This window comes from Moschus berezovskii, chromosome X, assembly GCF_049115385.1.
Source record: "Moschus berezovskii isolate FMDL1 chromosome X, NW_MosBer_1.0, whole genome shotgun sequence".
In the NCBI taxonomy this organism is placed as follows: Eukaryota; Metazoa; Chordata; class Mammalia; order Artiodactyla; family Moschidae; genus Moschus; species Moschus berezovskii.
The window spans coordinates 64551854-64568003 of record NC_142488.1 but is presented as its reverse complement, the minus strand read 5'-3'; the positions used below and the strand labels follow the sequence as shown (position 1 = coordinate 64568003).

At 36.2% G+C, this 16150-nt stretch overlaps 1 protein-coding gene across 5 annotated transcripts in view; it reads left to right on the top strand.

The window, feature by feature from the left end:
- PHKA1 (phosphorylase kinase regulatory subunit alpha 1) overlaps nucleotides 1-16150 on the top strand; it is a 167226-nt gene that overhangs the window by 22542 nt on the left and 128534 nt on the right. For all 5 annotated transcript variants that reach the window (XM_055393889.1, XM_055393888.2, XM_055393887.2 and 2 more), the window contains exons 6-7: nucleotides 2597-2677; nucleotides 15370-15468. In XM_055393889.1, the coding sequence (XP_055249864.1) occupies nucleotides 2597-2677; nucleotides 15370-15468 (180 nt within the window). The remainder of the gene's footprint in view (nucleotides 1-2596; nucleotides 2678-15369; nucleotides 15469-16150) is intronic.

The following is a 16150-nucleotide window of genomic DNA, read 5'->3' as shown; positions in this document are numbered from 1 at the left end:
CTTCTCCAGGGAAGGGTAATTCTAATATAGACATATATGGTGCAAACAGATATTATTTGTTGATAGATTTTTGTTTTCTGATACCATAAGCCTGCTGTGATGCAGGGTAAAAACCAGGGTTTTCTGACCTCTACTGCAGCCAAGGTTGCAGCAGTAGAATTAATGATATTTGTGCCTTCTCATACTCTAATCTTTGCTGCACAAACTAGGGTAGAGCTGGGTTTAGGGGCAGAAGAGACTTACTGTGGGATAAATATGGCTTACCTTTCTGAAACTTCATCTTTTGACTCAGAGATTTGATATTAAAAGTAACTTAAGGTAAATACCAAAATAAATACAGGTGTATGTGTGCATGTGCAAGCATGTGTATGCGTATGAGTATTTCCAAGTTCTGTTCAGTGAGAGAGCATAGAAGCCTGACACCACAGTGCCAGTGGGTGCTGGTACTTAGTCTTGAATGTAACTATCATTCTCTAATAAAAGGAATGAGAATTCCTTGTAAAAGTGGTTGATTCCAGGACTGGGGCAGGGAAAATACAAGATGAGACTGTACATGAGCATCTTATAATGACAGAAAGTGAGGAATTGTTTTTAAAAATGGAGCATCTTAAAAGAACACAGGAGCCAATCTAGAAGAACTCCCAATGGCCAGAGCTGGAACAATTTAAGCAAAATAAATAATGGTAACATTTTATTACAACCCAGAGAATAACCTAAATATCTATAAGTTCATACTGATATAAATAAATAGCTGAGTAAAAAAATGAGGGAGAAAGGATAGCACTTCCTTAGAGAAGGACTGCAGTTAATGAGTGTAGAGGTAATAAAGGAACTAGAAAATCACCATTGAAACACCACTATAATTGTTGCAGGGATAATTCACTGATGGATGCTAAATTAGTGGATGGATATTCAAGGAGAAACAAGATATTTGCACAGTCATAAAGTGTATCTCTGAAGATATATAATTATTACAGGCATATTTCATTTTACTGTTTCACTCTCTTGCACTTAGCAGTTACTTGTGATTTTTACAAATTGAAGGTGTGTAACAACCCTATGTCAAGCAAGCCTATTGGTGCAATTTTTTGAACAACATTTGCTCATTTCATGTCTCTGTCACATTCTGGTAATTCTTGCAGTATGTCAAATCCTCCACCAGCAAAAAGATTTTCACTCACCCAAGTCTCAGATAATGGTTAGCATTTTCTAGCACTAAGATATTTTAAAATTAAGGTATGTACATTGTTTTCTTAGACTTAATACTATTGCAAACTTAATAGACTACAGTGTAGTTAAAATATAACTTTTATATGTACTGGGAAACCAAAAAATCATATGACTTGCTTTAATGCAATATTTGTTTTATCACTTTGGTCTGTAACTGAATCCATGATATTTCCAAAGGATGCTTGCAATTAGTATAATAGGAAAATGGTAACAATAGAACGGAGAAACTCTGTAGACACTACTTTAACCAAGTGATGAAGGTACAAGTAATAAGACATCAACATTGTGTACCCCTGATATGATGCACTAAGAAGGAGCATAATGTTTGTAGAATTCTAGTATTCTTGCCAAAAATGCATAACCTCAATCTAATCAAGAGAAGATATCAAGGAAATGCAAACTGAGGGAAATCTATTAAATATATGAACATTAATCTTCAGAAAGTGCCAAGATATAAAAGACAAGGCTTGAGAAACTGTAACTGGAAGAGATTTAAGGAGGCACGACAAATGCAGCATGGTATTCTGGATTGCATCCTGGAATATCGAAAGGCTATCAGTGGAAAAACTGGTGAAATCCTGTGAAAGTCCATAATTTGTTTACTAATATTTTCCTCATGTAAATTTCACTTTGACAATTGTACTATGGCTATGTCAAGTGTTAATATTAAGGGAAGCTGGGTGAAAAATGTACAGGAACTCACTACTATTCTTGAAACTTCTCTGTCAATCTAAAATTATTTGGAAATGAAAAGTTTTTAAAAAGTAATTTTAAATGTTATCTTTGTATTATCGAGGAGCTGTATAGCACTATGGTTAAGAATGTAGGCTTTGGAGAACTTGGACTCTAATTTTAGCCCTGTCATTCATTAATTATGTGACCTTGGGTGAGTCGCTTAACCTCTCTTTGCACCTCAGTTTCATCATCTATAAAATGTAAGGATTAAGGATGATAGTAGTGTAAAGTGCGTAAGTTCTTGGTACATTGTCATTGCCAATAGAGAACAAAATTAGAATGGATATTTAAGATAAAATATTTGAGTTGATGTTTAGGCTCTGTTTCTTAGACCCCCTGGATATCTGCTTTGATGAAAAATTTTGATAAGCACCTCTTTAGATGAACTAAGTTACAGTTCTTAGCCATCAAGATATCTTCTAACTTCTTGGAGTCCCCAATAGAATTGAAAGCTGTTGGGGAAATAGTTATAGGGGGAACTCAACTCCTTGACCTCTCCTTAATAAGCATTGTGGGCAAACGTATGTATGGCAAGTTAGCTAATATTTATGCCTTTTATTCAGGGGTTGTATATCTAGTAAGCATTTAGTAGTGGTGACTTGCTAATGGTGTGTTGGTTATTTTATGCCAGGACTTTGGGATATGGGAACGTGGAGACAAGACCAATCAAGGAATCTCAGAATTGAATGCCAGTTCAGTTGGAATGGCAAAGGTAATTTTCCTCACTCTGCTTTTACCAGGTGTGGGATGAGTCTCATACACTTTTGCTGTAGATAAGGCCTTAACATGAATGTGGACAATCATCAAATTAATTGATTTTTTAAACCATAGGCAGGGTCCAGAGTCTCCCATATAATTATGGGCATATAGGTAAAGACTTCTTTCATAAGCTCTAGATTTGTATGTACAAGTGCTTTTGTAGCATATCTCTATTTACATATTTCACAAGGACCTCAGAAAACATGTCTTAAACTAAAATCATCTCTACCATAACAAAAACAAACAAAAGGAGGCTTATTTTCCCTTCCACACACCAAGTTGACAAAGCTTCATATCAGGAAACCATCTCTCAATTCTCCACCCCACTCACTCTCCTGCATCCCCTATACTATTATCTTCATCATCATTATTATCTTCCACTTGGCTTCATCTTTTCCTTCCTACTGCTACTGCCTTAATTTTAGCTTTTATCTCTGAAAGCAGCAAGACGGCATAAAACTGGATAGCAGGAATAGGATCAAACATATCCATTATAATGATAAATATACATGACTTAATTTGTTTCTCCTACATAAAAGCAAAGACACAGGTTGATTTAAAAAACAATGCTCGGGGCTGGTGTACTGGGATGAACCAGAGGGGTGGGAGGGGGATTCAAGATGGGGAACACATGTACACCCGGGACAGATTCATGTCAATGTATGGCAAAACCAATACAATAATGTAAAGTAATTAGCCTCCAATTAAAAAAAATATTTTTGTCATTTAAAAAAAAAGAAATACAATTTAAAAACAAAAGTATTACATGGAACAAGGGGGACAAAGAGGGTCAAGATAGAATGAGAAAGTCTGGCCTGGAATGTAGTTTCAGTTAATACAGAGCAAAATGTATTAAAAATACAAGGCAAGATAGATACAGTTATAAGGGGACAGCTTAACACTGAGAGGCAATGACAGATAAAATAAAACCAAAAATAAGATTATAGAAAATTTAAACTATATAATTAATGTGCTTTAATAAATTTATATGTAATTTTGTCCTTATAAAATATGTATTCCCTGGGTAAATGGTTTTTCTGGTTTTTCTTTTTAATGTGATTTTTATTACCAAAATGATACAGATATTGAGCTTATTTTTAAAAATTAACTCACACTCTAATTTACCTCTATGAAACCTGATTTTTTAAATACAGCAGCCTCAAATTTTACTGAACAACATAATCAAACATCTTCTTTCATACAGATAATCTATTTCAGTGTTTTCAGTTGCCACACAAATTTAATAATTACTCTATTGATGATAATGCTTTAGTGAGGATCTTTGTACATACATCCTGGTGAACCTGCATGAATATTTTTGTAGGCTAGATTCCTAAAAGTGAAACCACTGGGTTAAGGGATGTACACTTTAAAACTGCCCTCCAAAACAATTTCCACCAGTTTACATTTTCCCCATTCATATATGATGGATATGGGCTTCCCTGGTGGCTCAGATAGTAAAGTATCTGCCTGCAATGCAGGAGACCTGGGTTTGATCCCTGGGTAGGAAGCATCCCCTGGAGAAGGGAATGGCAACCCACTCTAGTAATCTTGCCTGGAAAATTCCATGGGCAGAGGAGCCCTTTGGGATCACAAAGAGTCAGACATGACTGAGCAACTTCATATGATGGATATATGCCATCATGTGCCATCTGTATCCTTTTCCTCAAACCCTCACTAACTCTGAATATTATCAATATTTCTGAGTAATTTGATTAAAAAAAATTTAACCACTGGAACATTTTTGTACATTTTATTTTGAAATCATTTCAGACTTTGGGAAACTTGTAAGGACTGTGCAAAGAATTCCCATATACCCTTCATTCAAGTTCCCTACTTGTTAACATTTGTTTGTTCTTTCTGTTTACACATACACATTATTTTTCCCTGAACCAGTTGAGAGTAAATTGCAGACATGATAATTCATGCCTCCTAAATATTTCCGTATAAATTTCCTCAAAGACAGTCCCATCACCATGGTCCAATCATCTAAATCAGGAAATGAACACTGGCATCATACTACCACGTGTAATCCAAAGATCCCATTCAAATTTAATTGTTCCAATAATATAATTTATAGCCAAAATCAAAAACAAACAAAAATCCTTATGATTCAGAATCCAATCCAGGATAACATGTTACATTTAGTTGTAATATCTCTTTGGATTTCTTTAACTTGGAATAGTACTTCACACTTGACTTACCTTTTATGATCTTGGCATTTTTAAAGATTATAGGCCAGTTGTTTTATAGGATGTCCTTCAGTTTGTTTTTGTGTGATATTTCCTCATGATTTGATTCAAGCTATGCATTTTTGACAATAATACCACAGAGATAATGACGTGTCCTCAGTACATCATCAGGAAGTACAGCTATGGATTTATCTCATTACTGTTTATGTTAAGTTTGATGACTTCATTAAGGTGGTATCTGTCATATTTCTCTGCTATAAATTTCCTATTTTCCCCTTGTAATTGTTAAGTATTTTGTTCCTGGATGATATCGTCACAACCCATTACGTGTCAGTTAGACATGATTTCTCCAAGGAAGCTTTCCAGAATTACCTGTATCCCAAAGATTAAGTCAGTTCTATCTCATAATCGAGGAGCTACAAATAACTAATAAATATTTGAAAGAATATTCAACCTTGGTAGCAAATTAATGCCACTGACTCACCATTTTTCTATCAAATTAGGAAAAATTTCAGAGGTAATACTTGGTTTGCATTAAAGAAGTTAGTACACAGCTGGTGTTAGTTATAATGGTACAAATTGCATGGAAGGGAATGTACCATTATATCTTAAAAATTGTTTATACCCTTTGACCCAGTGATTCTATTACAGAGAATTAATGCTTAAATGATAACTCATTCTACTCTATTTTTATGAGTTTAACTTTTTTAGGTCCCACACATAAGTGATATAATATTTGCCTGACATCTCATTTAGTATAAAGCCCTCAAGGTACATCCAAGTTGTCATAAATGGTAGGATTTCCTTCTTATGGCTGAATGATAATCCATTACACACACACACACAGGCAGGTACGCACACATATACTTCACATCTTCTTTATACATTCATCTGTTGATGGACACAAATCATTTCTCTATATCGTCAATGATGCTACAGTAAACATAGGAGTGCATATATTTTGATATCCTGTTTTTATTCCCTTGGATATATACACAAGAGAGAAATTGCTGGATCATATGGGAGTTCTATTTTTTATTTTTTGAGTAACATCCATAGTTATTATTTTCCATAGTTGCTGAAACAACTTACATTCCCATCAAGTGTGTACAAGGCTCTCTTTTATCCACATCTTCACCAATACTTTTTTTATGATAACCATTCTGAAAGATGTGAGGTGATTGTGCTTTTGACTTGTATTTCCCTTTTGATTAGTGATGTTGAGCATCTTTTCATGTTCCTGCTGGCCATTTCTATGTTCTCTTTGGAAAAACTGTGTAGTCAATTCCTTTACCCATTTTTAATTGAATTATTTGTTTTTATGTTATTGAATTGTATAAGTTCTTTATATATTTTTGATATAAATTTCTTATTAGATATGTGTTTCACAAAAAGTCTCTCCCATGCTGTGGGCTGCCTTATATCTTTTCTTTTTTTAATTTATTTTTTTATTGGAGGATAATTACTTTACAGAATTTTCTTGTTTTCTGTCAAACTCAACATGAATCAGCCATAGATATACATATATCCCCTATCTTTTATACCTCCCTCCCATGCCATCTCACCCCTCTAGATCGATACAGAGCCCCTGTTTGAGTTTCCTGAGCCATACAGCAAATTCCCTGTTGGATATATATTTTACATATGGTTATGAGAGTCCCTTGGACTGCAAGGAGATCCAACCAGTCCATTCTGAAGGAGATCAATCCTGGGTGTTCATTGGAAGGACTGATGCTAAAGCTGAAACTCCAGTACTTTGGCCACCTCATGCGAATAGTTGACTCATTGGAAAAAACTCTGATGCTGGGAAGGATTGGGGGTGGGAGGAGACGGGGACGACAGAGAATGAGATGGCTGGATGGCATCACCGACTCGATGGACATGGGTTTGAGTGAACTCCGGGAGTTGGTGATGGACAGGGAGGCCTGGTGTGCTGTGATTCATGGGGTCGCAAAGAGTCGGTCACAACTGAGCGACTGAAATGAACTGAACTGAACTGAATGTAAGTTTCCATGTTACTCTTTCCATACATCTCGCCCTTTCTTCCCCTCTCCCCATGTCCATAAGTCTATTCTCTATGTCTGTTTCTCCATTGCTGCCCTGGAAATAATTCTTCAGTACCATTTTTCTAGATTCCATATATATTCGTTAGAATATGGTATTTATCTTTCTCTTTCTGACTCACTTCACTCTGTATAATAGGTTCTAGGTTCATCCACCTCATCAGAACTGATTCAAATGCATTTCTTTTTATGGCTGAGTAATATTCCATTGTGTATATGTACCACAACTTCTTTATCCATTCATCTGTCGATGGACATCTAGATTGCTTCCATGTGCTAGCTATTGTAAATAGTGCTTCAGTGAACAATAGGATAATGTGTCTTTTTCAATTTTGGTTTCCTCAGGGTATATGCCTAGGAGTGGCTAGTTTTCTTTATAGGAATCTCCATACTGTCTTCCTTAGTGGCTGTATCAATTTACATTCCCACCTAGAGTGCAAGAGCGCTCCCTTTTCTCCACACCTTCTCCAGCATTTATTGTTTGTAGACTTTTTGATGATGGCCATTCTTACTGGTGTGAGGTGATAGCTCATTGTGGTTTTGATTTGCATTTCTCTAATAATGAATGATGTTGAGCATCTTTTCATGTGTTTTTTTAGCCATCTGTATGTCTTCTTTGGAGAAATGTCTATTTAGGTCTTTTTCACACTTTTTATTTGGGCTGTTTGTTTTTCTGGCATTGACTTATATGAACTGTTTGTATATTTTGGAAATTAATTCTTTGTCAGTTGTTTCATTTGCTATTATTTCCTCCCATTCTGAGGGTTGTCTTTTCACCTTGCTTACAGTTTTCTTTACTATTCAAAAGCTTTTAACTTTAATCAAGTCCCACTTGTTTAATTTTGGTTTTATTTCCATTACTCTAGGAAGTGGGTCACAGAGAATCTTGCTTTGATTTATGTCATCAAGGGTTCTGCCTATGTTTTCCTCTAAGAGTTTTATAGTTTCTGATCTTATATTTAGGCCTTTAATCCATTTTGAGTTTATCTTTGTGTATGGTGTTAGGAAGTGTTCTAATTTCATTATTTTACATATAGCTGTACAGTTTTTCCAGCACCATTTATTGAAGAGGCTATCTCTACCCCACTGTATATTCTTGGATACTTTGTCAAAAATAAGGTACCCATAGGTGCATGGGTTTGTTTCTGGGCTTTCTATCTTGTTCCATTGGTCAGTATTTCTGTTTTTGTGCCAGTACCATACTGTCTTGATGACCATAGCTTTGTAGTATAATCTGAAGTCAGGAAGGTTGTTTCCTCCAGCTCCATTCTTCTTTCTCAAAACTGTTTTGTCTATTCGGGGTCTTTTGTGTTTACATATAAATTGTGAAATTTTTGTTCTGGTTCTGTGAAAAATGTCATTGGTAATTTGATAGGGATCACATTGAATCTGTAGATTGCATTTGGTAGTATAGTCATTTTCACAATATTGATTCTTCCTACCCAGGAACATGGAATATCTCTCCATCTGTTTATGTCATCTTTGATTTCTTTCATTAATGTCTTATAATGATTTCTTTCATTAATGTCTTATAATTGTCTCATTAGGCAAGTATGTTCCTAGATACTTAATTATTTTTGTTGCAGTGGTGAATGGGATTGATTCCTTATATTATCTTTCTGATTTTTCATTGTTAGTATATAGAAATGCAAGTGATTTCTGTGTACTGATTTTGTATCCTGCAACTTTGCTAAATTCACTGATTAGCTCTAGTAATTTTCTGATACTTTCTTTAGGGTTTTCTATGTACAGTATCATGTCATCTGCAAACAGTGAGAGCTTTACTTCTTTTCTGATCTGAATTCCTTTTATTTCTTTTTCTCCTCTGATTGCCACAGCTAGGACTTCCAGAGCTATGTTGAATAATAGTGGTGAAAGTGGACACCCTTGTCTTGTTCCCGATTTTAGGGAGGATGCTTTCAGTTTTCACCATTGAGAATAATGTTTGCTGTAGGCTTAGCATATATGGCCTTTACTATGTTGAGGTAGGTTCCTTCTATGCCCATTTTTTGAAGAGTTTTGATCATAAATGGGTGCTGAATTTTGTCAAAGGCTTTTTTCTTCATCAATTGAGATTATCATATGGATTTTATCTTTCCACTTGTTAATATGGTGTATCACATTGATTGATTTGCATATATTGAAAAATCCTTGAATTCCTGGAATAAACCCAACTTGATCATGGTGTATGAGCTTTTTGATGTGTTGCTGAATTCTGTTTGCTAAAATTTTGTTGAGGATTTTTGCATCAATGTTCATCAGTGATATTGGCCTGTAGTTTTGTTTTTTTTGTGTGTTGTCTTTGTCTGGTCTTGGTATCAGGGTGATGGTGGCCTCGTAGAATGAGTTTGGAATTGTCCCTTCCTCTTCAATTGCACTCATCTCACATGCTAGTAAAGTCATGCTCAAAATTCTCCAAGCCAGGCTTCAGCAATACGTGAACTGTGAACTTCCAGATGTTCAAGCTGGTTTTAAAAGAGGCAGAGGAATCAGAGATCAAATTGCCAATATCTGCTAGATCATCAAAAAAGCAAGAGAGTCCCAGAAAAACATCTATTTCTGCATTATTGACTATGCCAAAGCCTTTGACTGTGTGGATCACAATAAACTGTGGAACATTCTGAAAGAGATGGGAATACCAGACCACCTGACCTGCCTCTTGAGAAACCTGTATGCAGGTCGGGAAGCAACAGTTAGAACTGGACATGGAACAACAGACTGGTTCCAAATAGGAAAAGGAGTATGTCAAGGCTGTATATTGTCACCTTGCTTATTTAACTTATATGCAGAGTACATCATGAGAAATGCTGGACTGGAGGAAGCACAAGCTGGAATCAAGATTGCCAGGAGAAATATCAATAACCTCAGATATGCAGATGACACCACCCTTATGGGAGAAAGTGAAGAAGAACTAAAAAGCCTCTTGATGAAAGTGAAAGAGGAGAGTGAAAAAGTTGGCTTGAAGCTCAACATTCAGAAAACTAAGATCATGGCATCCAGTCCCATCACTTCATGGCAAATGGATGGGGAAACAGTGGAAACAGTAGTTGACTTTTTACTTTTGGGGGCTCCAAAATCACTGCAGATGATGACTGCAGCCATGAAATTAAAAGATGCTTACTCCTTGGAAGGAAAGTTATGACCAACCTAGACAGCATATTAAAAGGCAGAGATATTATCAACAAAGGTCCATTTAGTCAAGGCTATGGTTTTTCCAGTAGTCATGTGTGGATGTGAGAGTTGGACTATAAAGAAAACTGAGTGCTGAAGAATTGATGCCTTTGAACTGTGGTGTTGGAGAAGACTCTTGAGAGTCCCTTGGTCTGCAAGGAGATCCAACCAGTCCATCCTAAAGGAGATCAGTCCTGAGTGTTCTTTGGAAGGACTGATGTTGAAGCTGAAACTCTAATACTTTGGTGACCTGATGCGAAGAGCTGACTCATTTGAAAAGACCCTGATGCTGAGAAAGATTGGGGGCAGGAGGAGAAGGGGATGACAGAGGATGAGATGGCTGGATGGCATCACCGACTCAATGGACATGAGTTTGGATGAACTTCAGGGGTTGGTGATGGACAGGGCAGCCTGGCGTGCTACGATTCATGGGATCACAGAGTCAGACACGACTGAGCGACTGAACCGAACTGCAATTTTCTGAAAGAGTTTTAGAAGGATAGGCATTAGCTCTTCTCTAAATGTTTGATAGAGTTCTCCTGTGAAGCCATCTGGTCCTGGGCTTTTGTTTTTAGGGAGATTTTAGATCACAGCTTCAATTTCAGTGCTTGTATTTGGGTTGTTCATAATTTCTATTTCATCCTGGTTCAGTCTTGGAAGATTGAACTTTTCTCGGAATCTGTCCATTTCTTCCAGGTTATCCAATTTATTGCCATATAGTTGTTCATAATAGTCTTTATAATCCTTTGTATTTCTGCATTGTCTGTTGTAACCTCTCCTTTTTCATTTCTAATTTTGTTGATTTGATTCTTCTTTTTTTCTTGATGAGTCTGGCTAAAGGCTGGTCAATTTTGTTTATCTTCTCAAAGAACCAGCTTTTAGTTTTATTAATCTTTACTATTCTTTCTTTCATTTCATTCTCATTTATTTCTGCTCAGATCTTTATGATTTCTTTCCTTCTACTAATTTTGGGGGGGTGGTTGTTCTTTTTCCAGTTGCTTTAGGTTTAAAGTTAGGTTGTTCAATGTTTTTCTTGTTTCTTGAGGTAGGGTTGTATTGCTATAAACTTCCCTCTTAGAACTGCTTTTGGTGCATCCCATAGGTTTTGAGTTGTCGTGTTTTCATTGTCATTTGTTTCTAGAAATTTTTTGATTTCCCTTTTGATTTCTTCAGTAACCTGTTGGTTATTTAGAAATGTGTTGTTTAACCTCCATGTGTTTGTGTTTCTTACAGTTTTTTTCTCGTAGTTGATATCTAGTCTCATAGCATTGTGGTCAGAGAAGATGCTTGATGTGATTTCCATTTTCTTAAATTTACTGAGGTTTGATTTGTGACCCAAGATGTTATCTACCCTGGTGAGTGTCCCACGTGCACTTGAGAAGAAGGTGTATTCTTCTGCATTTGGATGGAATGTCCTGAAGATACCAATGAGATCCATCTCATCTAATGTATCATTTAAGACTTGTGTTTCCTTATTAATTTTCTGTTTGATGAACTGTCCATTGGTGTGAGTGGGGTGTTAAAGCTTCCTACTATTATTGTGTTACTGTCAGTTTCTCCTTTGATGTCTGTTACTGTTTGTCTTATGTATTGAGGTGCTCCTATCTTGGGCGCATAGATATATACAATTGTTATGTCTTCCTCTTGGATTGATCCCTTAATCATTATGTAGTGTCCTTCCTTATCTCTTGTAATCTTCTTTATTTTAAGGTCTATTTTGTCTGATGTGATGATTGCTACTCCAGGTTTCTTTTGCTTCCAATTTGCATGCATATTTTTCCATCCTCTCGCTTTCAGTCTATATGTGTCTTTAGGTCTGAAGTGGGTTTCTTGTAGACAGCATATATATGGGTCTTGTTTTTGTATCCATTAACCCAGTCTGTGTCTTTTGGTTGGAGCATTTAATCCATTTACATGTAAAGTCATTAGTGATATATATGTTTCTATTGACATTTTCTAATTGTTAGGGATTGATTTTGTAGATTTTTTTCCTTCTCTTGTGTTTCTTGACTATATAAGTCCCTTTAACATTTGTTGTAAAGCTGGTTTGGTGGTACTGAATTCTCTTAATTTTTGCTTATCTGAAAAGCTTTTTATTTCTCCATCAATTTTGAATGAGATCCTTCCCAGGTACTGTAATCTTGGTTGTAAATTTTTCCCTTTCAATACTTTAAATATATCCTGCCATTCACTTCTGGCCTGCAGAGTTTCTGCTGAAATATCAACTGTTTAGTATATGGGGGTTCCCTTGTATGTTACTTGTTGCTTCTCCCTTGCTGCTTTTAATATTCTTTGTGTTTAATCTTTGTTAGTTCAATTAGTATGTTTCTTGGTGTGTTTCTCCTTGGGTTTATCCTGTATAGGACTCTTTGTGTCTCTTGGACTTGATTCACTGTTTCCTTTTCCCTGTTGGGGGCATTTTCAAACATGATCTCTTCAAAAACTTTCTCATACCCTTTCTTTTTCTCTTCTTCTGGGTCCCGTATAATTTGAATGTTGGTGTGTTTGATATTGTCCCAGAGGTCTCTGAGACTATCCTCAGTTCTTTTCATTCTTTTTACTTTATTCTGCTATTCAGAAGTTATTTCCACCATTTTATCTTCCAGCTCACTGATTCGTTCTTCTGCTTCAGATATTCTGCTATTGGTTCCTTCTAGAATATTTTTAATTTCAGTAATTGTGTTGTTTGTCTCTGCATTTTTATCCTTCAACCAGTCCATTCTAAAGGAGATCAGTCCTGGGTGTTCATTGGAGGGACTGATGCTAAAGCTGAAGCTCCAGTGCTTTGGCCACCTCATGCGACGAGTTGACTCACTGGAAAAGACTCTGATGCTGGGAGGGATTGGGGCCAGGAGGAGAAGGGGATGACGGAGAATGAGATGGCTGGATGGCATCACCGACTCAATGGACATGGGTTTGAGTGAACTCCGGGAGTTGGTGATGGACAGGGAGGCCTGGCGTGCTGTGATTCGTGGGGTTGCAAAGAGTTGGAGCCGACTGAGCGACTGAACTGAACTGAACTGAATTCTTCTAGGTCTTTGTTAGTTGATTCTTGCATTTTCTCCATTTTCTTTTCAAAGTTTTTGATCACCTTTACTATCATTATTCTGAATTATTTTTCAGGTAATTTGCCTATTTCCTCTTCATTTATTTGAACTTCTGTGTTTCTGGTTTGTTCCTTCATTTGTGTAGTATTTATCTGCCTTCTCATTTTTTTCTTTTAACTTACTGTGTTTGAGGTCTCCTTTTCTCAGCCTTCAAGGTTAAATTCTTTCTTCCTTTTGGTTTCTACCCTCCCATGGTTGGCACAATAGTTTGTGTAAGCTTCAATTAGGGTGAGATTTGTGCTGAGTTTCTGTTTGTTTGTTTTTCCTCTGATGGGCAAGGCTAAGTGAGGTGGTAATCCTGTTTCCTATTGATTGGGTTTGTATTTTTGTTTAGTTTGTGAGGCTTCCTACACAGAGTGCTACTGGTGGTAGGTGTTGCAGGGTCTTGTATTCAAGGGGTTTTCTTTGTGTGAGTTCTCACTATTTTTCTCTGGTTGTCTAGGGTCTTGGAGTCAGTGCTCCCACTCCGAAGGCTCAGGGCTTGATTTCTCTCCAAAGACAGTCTAGGTCCAATCTACCAACAGGAATTTCACCCAAAATGAAAGGGCCTTTAGTTGGGTTCCAAAAGCCAGTGCACAAGAACACAACAAAGATCTCTGACTCAGCAAAAACTCAGTATCGCCTGCCACATGGAAAGACCTTGGATTGCAACAGATGACTAGAGGGTCTGTCTTTAGCATTTCTTTATCATCTTTTTGACTGTTTCTTTTGTTGTGTAGAAGTGTTTTAGTTTGAGGTAGTCCCTTGTATTGATTTTTGCTTTTGTTGCTTAGAATTTTGGTGTCATATCTAGAAAAATCATTGCCGAGACCAATGGGAAGGAGTTTTATGTTTATCAGGTCTTATGTTAATCCGTTTTGAGTTAATTTGTGTGTGTCGTGTAAGATAGGGGTCCAATTTCATTATTCTGTGTGTGATTATCCAATTTTCCCAAAACCATTTGTTGAAGAGACTATCCTTTTCTCATTGAGTGTTCCTGGCTCCCTTATAAAATAGTAACTGACTGTAAATACAGAGATTTATTTCTGGGCTCTCTATTCTATCAGTTTGTGTGTCTGCTTTAATGCCTGTATCATACTGTTTTAATTACTATAGCTTGGTAGCATGGTTTGAAATCAGGACGTGTGATGCCTTCAGCATTGTTTTTCTTTTTGATAATTGCTTTGGCTATATGGTGTCTTCTGTAGTTCCTTACAAATTTTAGGTTTTTTTTTTTTTCTGTGAAAAATGCCATTGGAATTTTTATACAGATTGCATTGGATCTATAGATGACTGGGTAGTATAGACAGTTTAACAATATTAATTCTTCTGATCCATGTACATGGGGATATCTTTCCATTCGTTTTTGTCTTAAATTTCTTTCATCAAAGTATTGTAGTTTTCATTGTACAGATCTTTCACCTCTTCAGTTAAATCTATTCTTAAGTTTTTATTGCTGGTGATGCTATTGTGAATGTGATACTTTTATTATTTTTTAGATATTTTGTCATTACTGTACAGAAGACACCACTGATTTCTGTATTTTTGTTTTATATCCTGAAACTTTACTGAATTTGTTGATTAATTCTGATAGATTTTTGGTTGAGTCTAGGGTTTTCTATATATGAGATCATACCATCCACAAATAATGACAATTTCATTGCTTCCTTCCTGATTTGGATATCTTTTATTTCTTTTTCTTGGCTAATTGCTTTAGCTAGGCCTTCCAGTACTATGTTGAAGTAGCACTTCAGAGTGCTGAGAGTGGGCACACTTACCTTGTTTTTATCTTACGGGAAAACTTTCAATTTTTCACCATTGAATTAGCTGTGGGCTTGTTGTATATGGCCTTTATTATGTTGACGTGTGTTCCTTATATACTGAATTTGTTGAGGGTTTTTAATCATGAAAGTATGGCTACAACCTCCATCTCAAATGTCTCTGGGACAATTTAGGAGACCAAAAAAGAAAAACTAAGAGACCCCTGTGAATAAAGAATGTTATTATATTTTCTGTTCTGTTAAACATATTTAAAATGACATCATGTGTATTGATATGATACCAGAATAGAGGGAGAAGAAATATATGTCTTTATAATGCTAAAGTTGTCCTTTCTTCCTTTGTTCCTCAAAGGCAGCCCTGGAAGCATTAGATGAACTGGACCTGTTTGGAGTGAAAGGTGGGCCACAGTCAGTTATCCATGTCCTAGCTGATGAAGTACAACACTGCCAGGTAAGAGGATAATGGACCATATTATAGAAAAATATATTTTTACTCAGACTCAAATTTAGCATGAGCTTTAGGATAAGGAGAACTGAATGAGAATACATAATGTGATTTATTATCATGTGACAAAAATGTCTTATTAAGCATCCTATAGAGAGAAATCTGATGTGGCATGAGCTGTTACAGAGATCATAGTCCTGTTCTCTCACCCAACATTATGAAGGGATCCCATCACAGTGTATGAAATTATCCTCTATTGTATCTCCTTTTCTAAATACACCGAGAGAACAAGAGGTGATAGATTTTGAGTGTTCTTCTTGATAGTGGTTCTGAATATTTCTCTTGTCCCCATTGGCGCTAGGGTTAGATGTTTGGAGATTAGACTGTTTACATGGTAAATGCATATCTTCAGTTTTGTTTAAGATTACTTCATGTATTGAAAGATAAAGTTCTTGTCATTGACAGTATGGCTTTTCCCATCTTCTTCAAACCCTGATTGGACCCCCATGGTGTTCTAGTGAATATAATCTTACTTTCTACTTTTAAAAATGCAAAATTTTCAAATGAGAAGATAAATTTGGGGGATATAGGAGCTAAGCTTTCTATATCCTGCTTCCAAGCAGCTATATTTATGCTTAAATAGTTGTTAATGGACCAACAGGATTATGGATGGAAAAATGATGCTTAG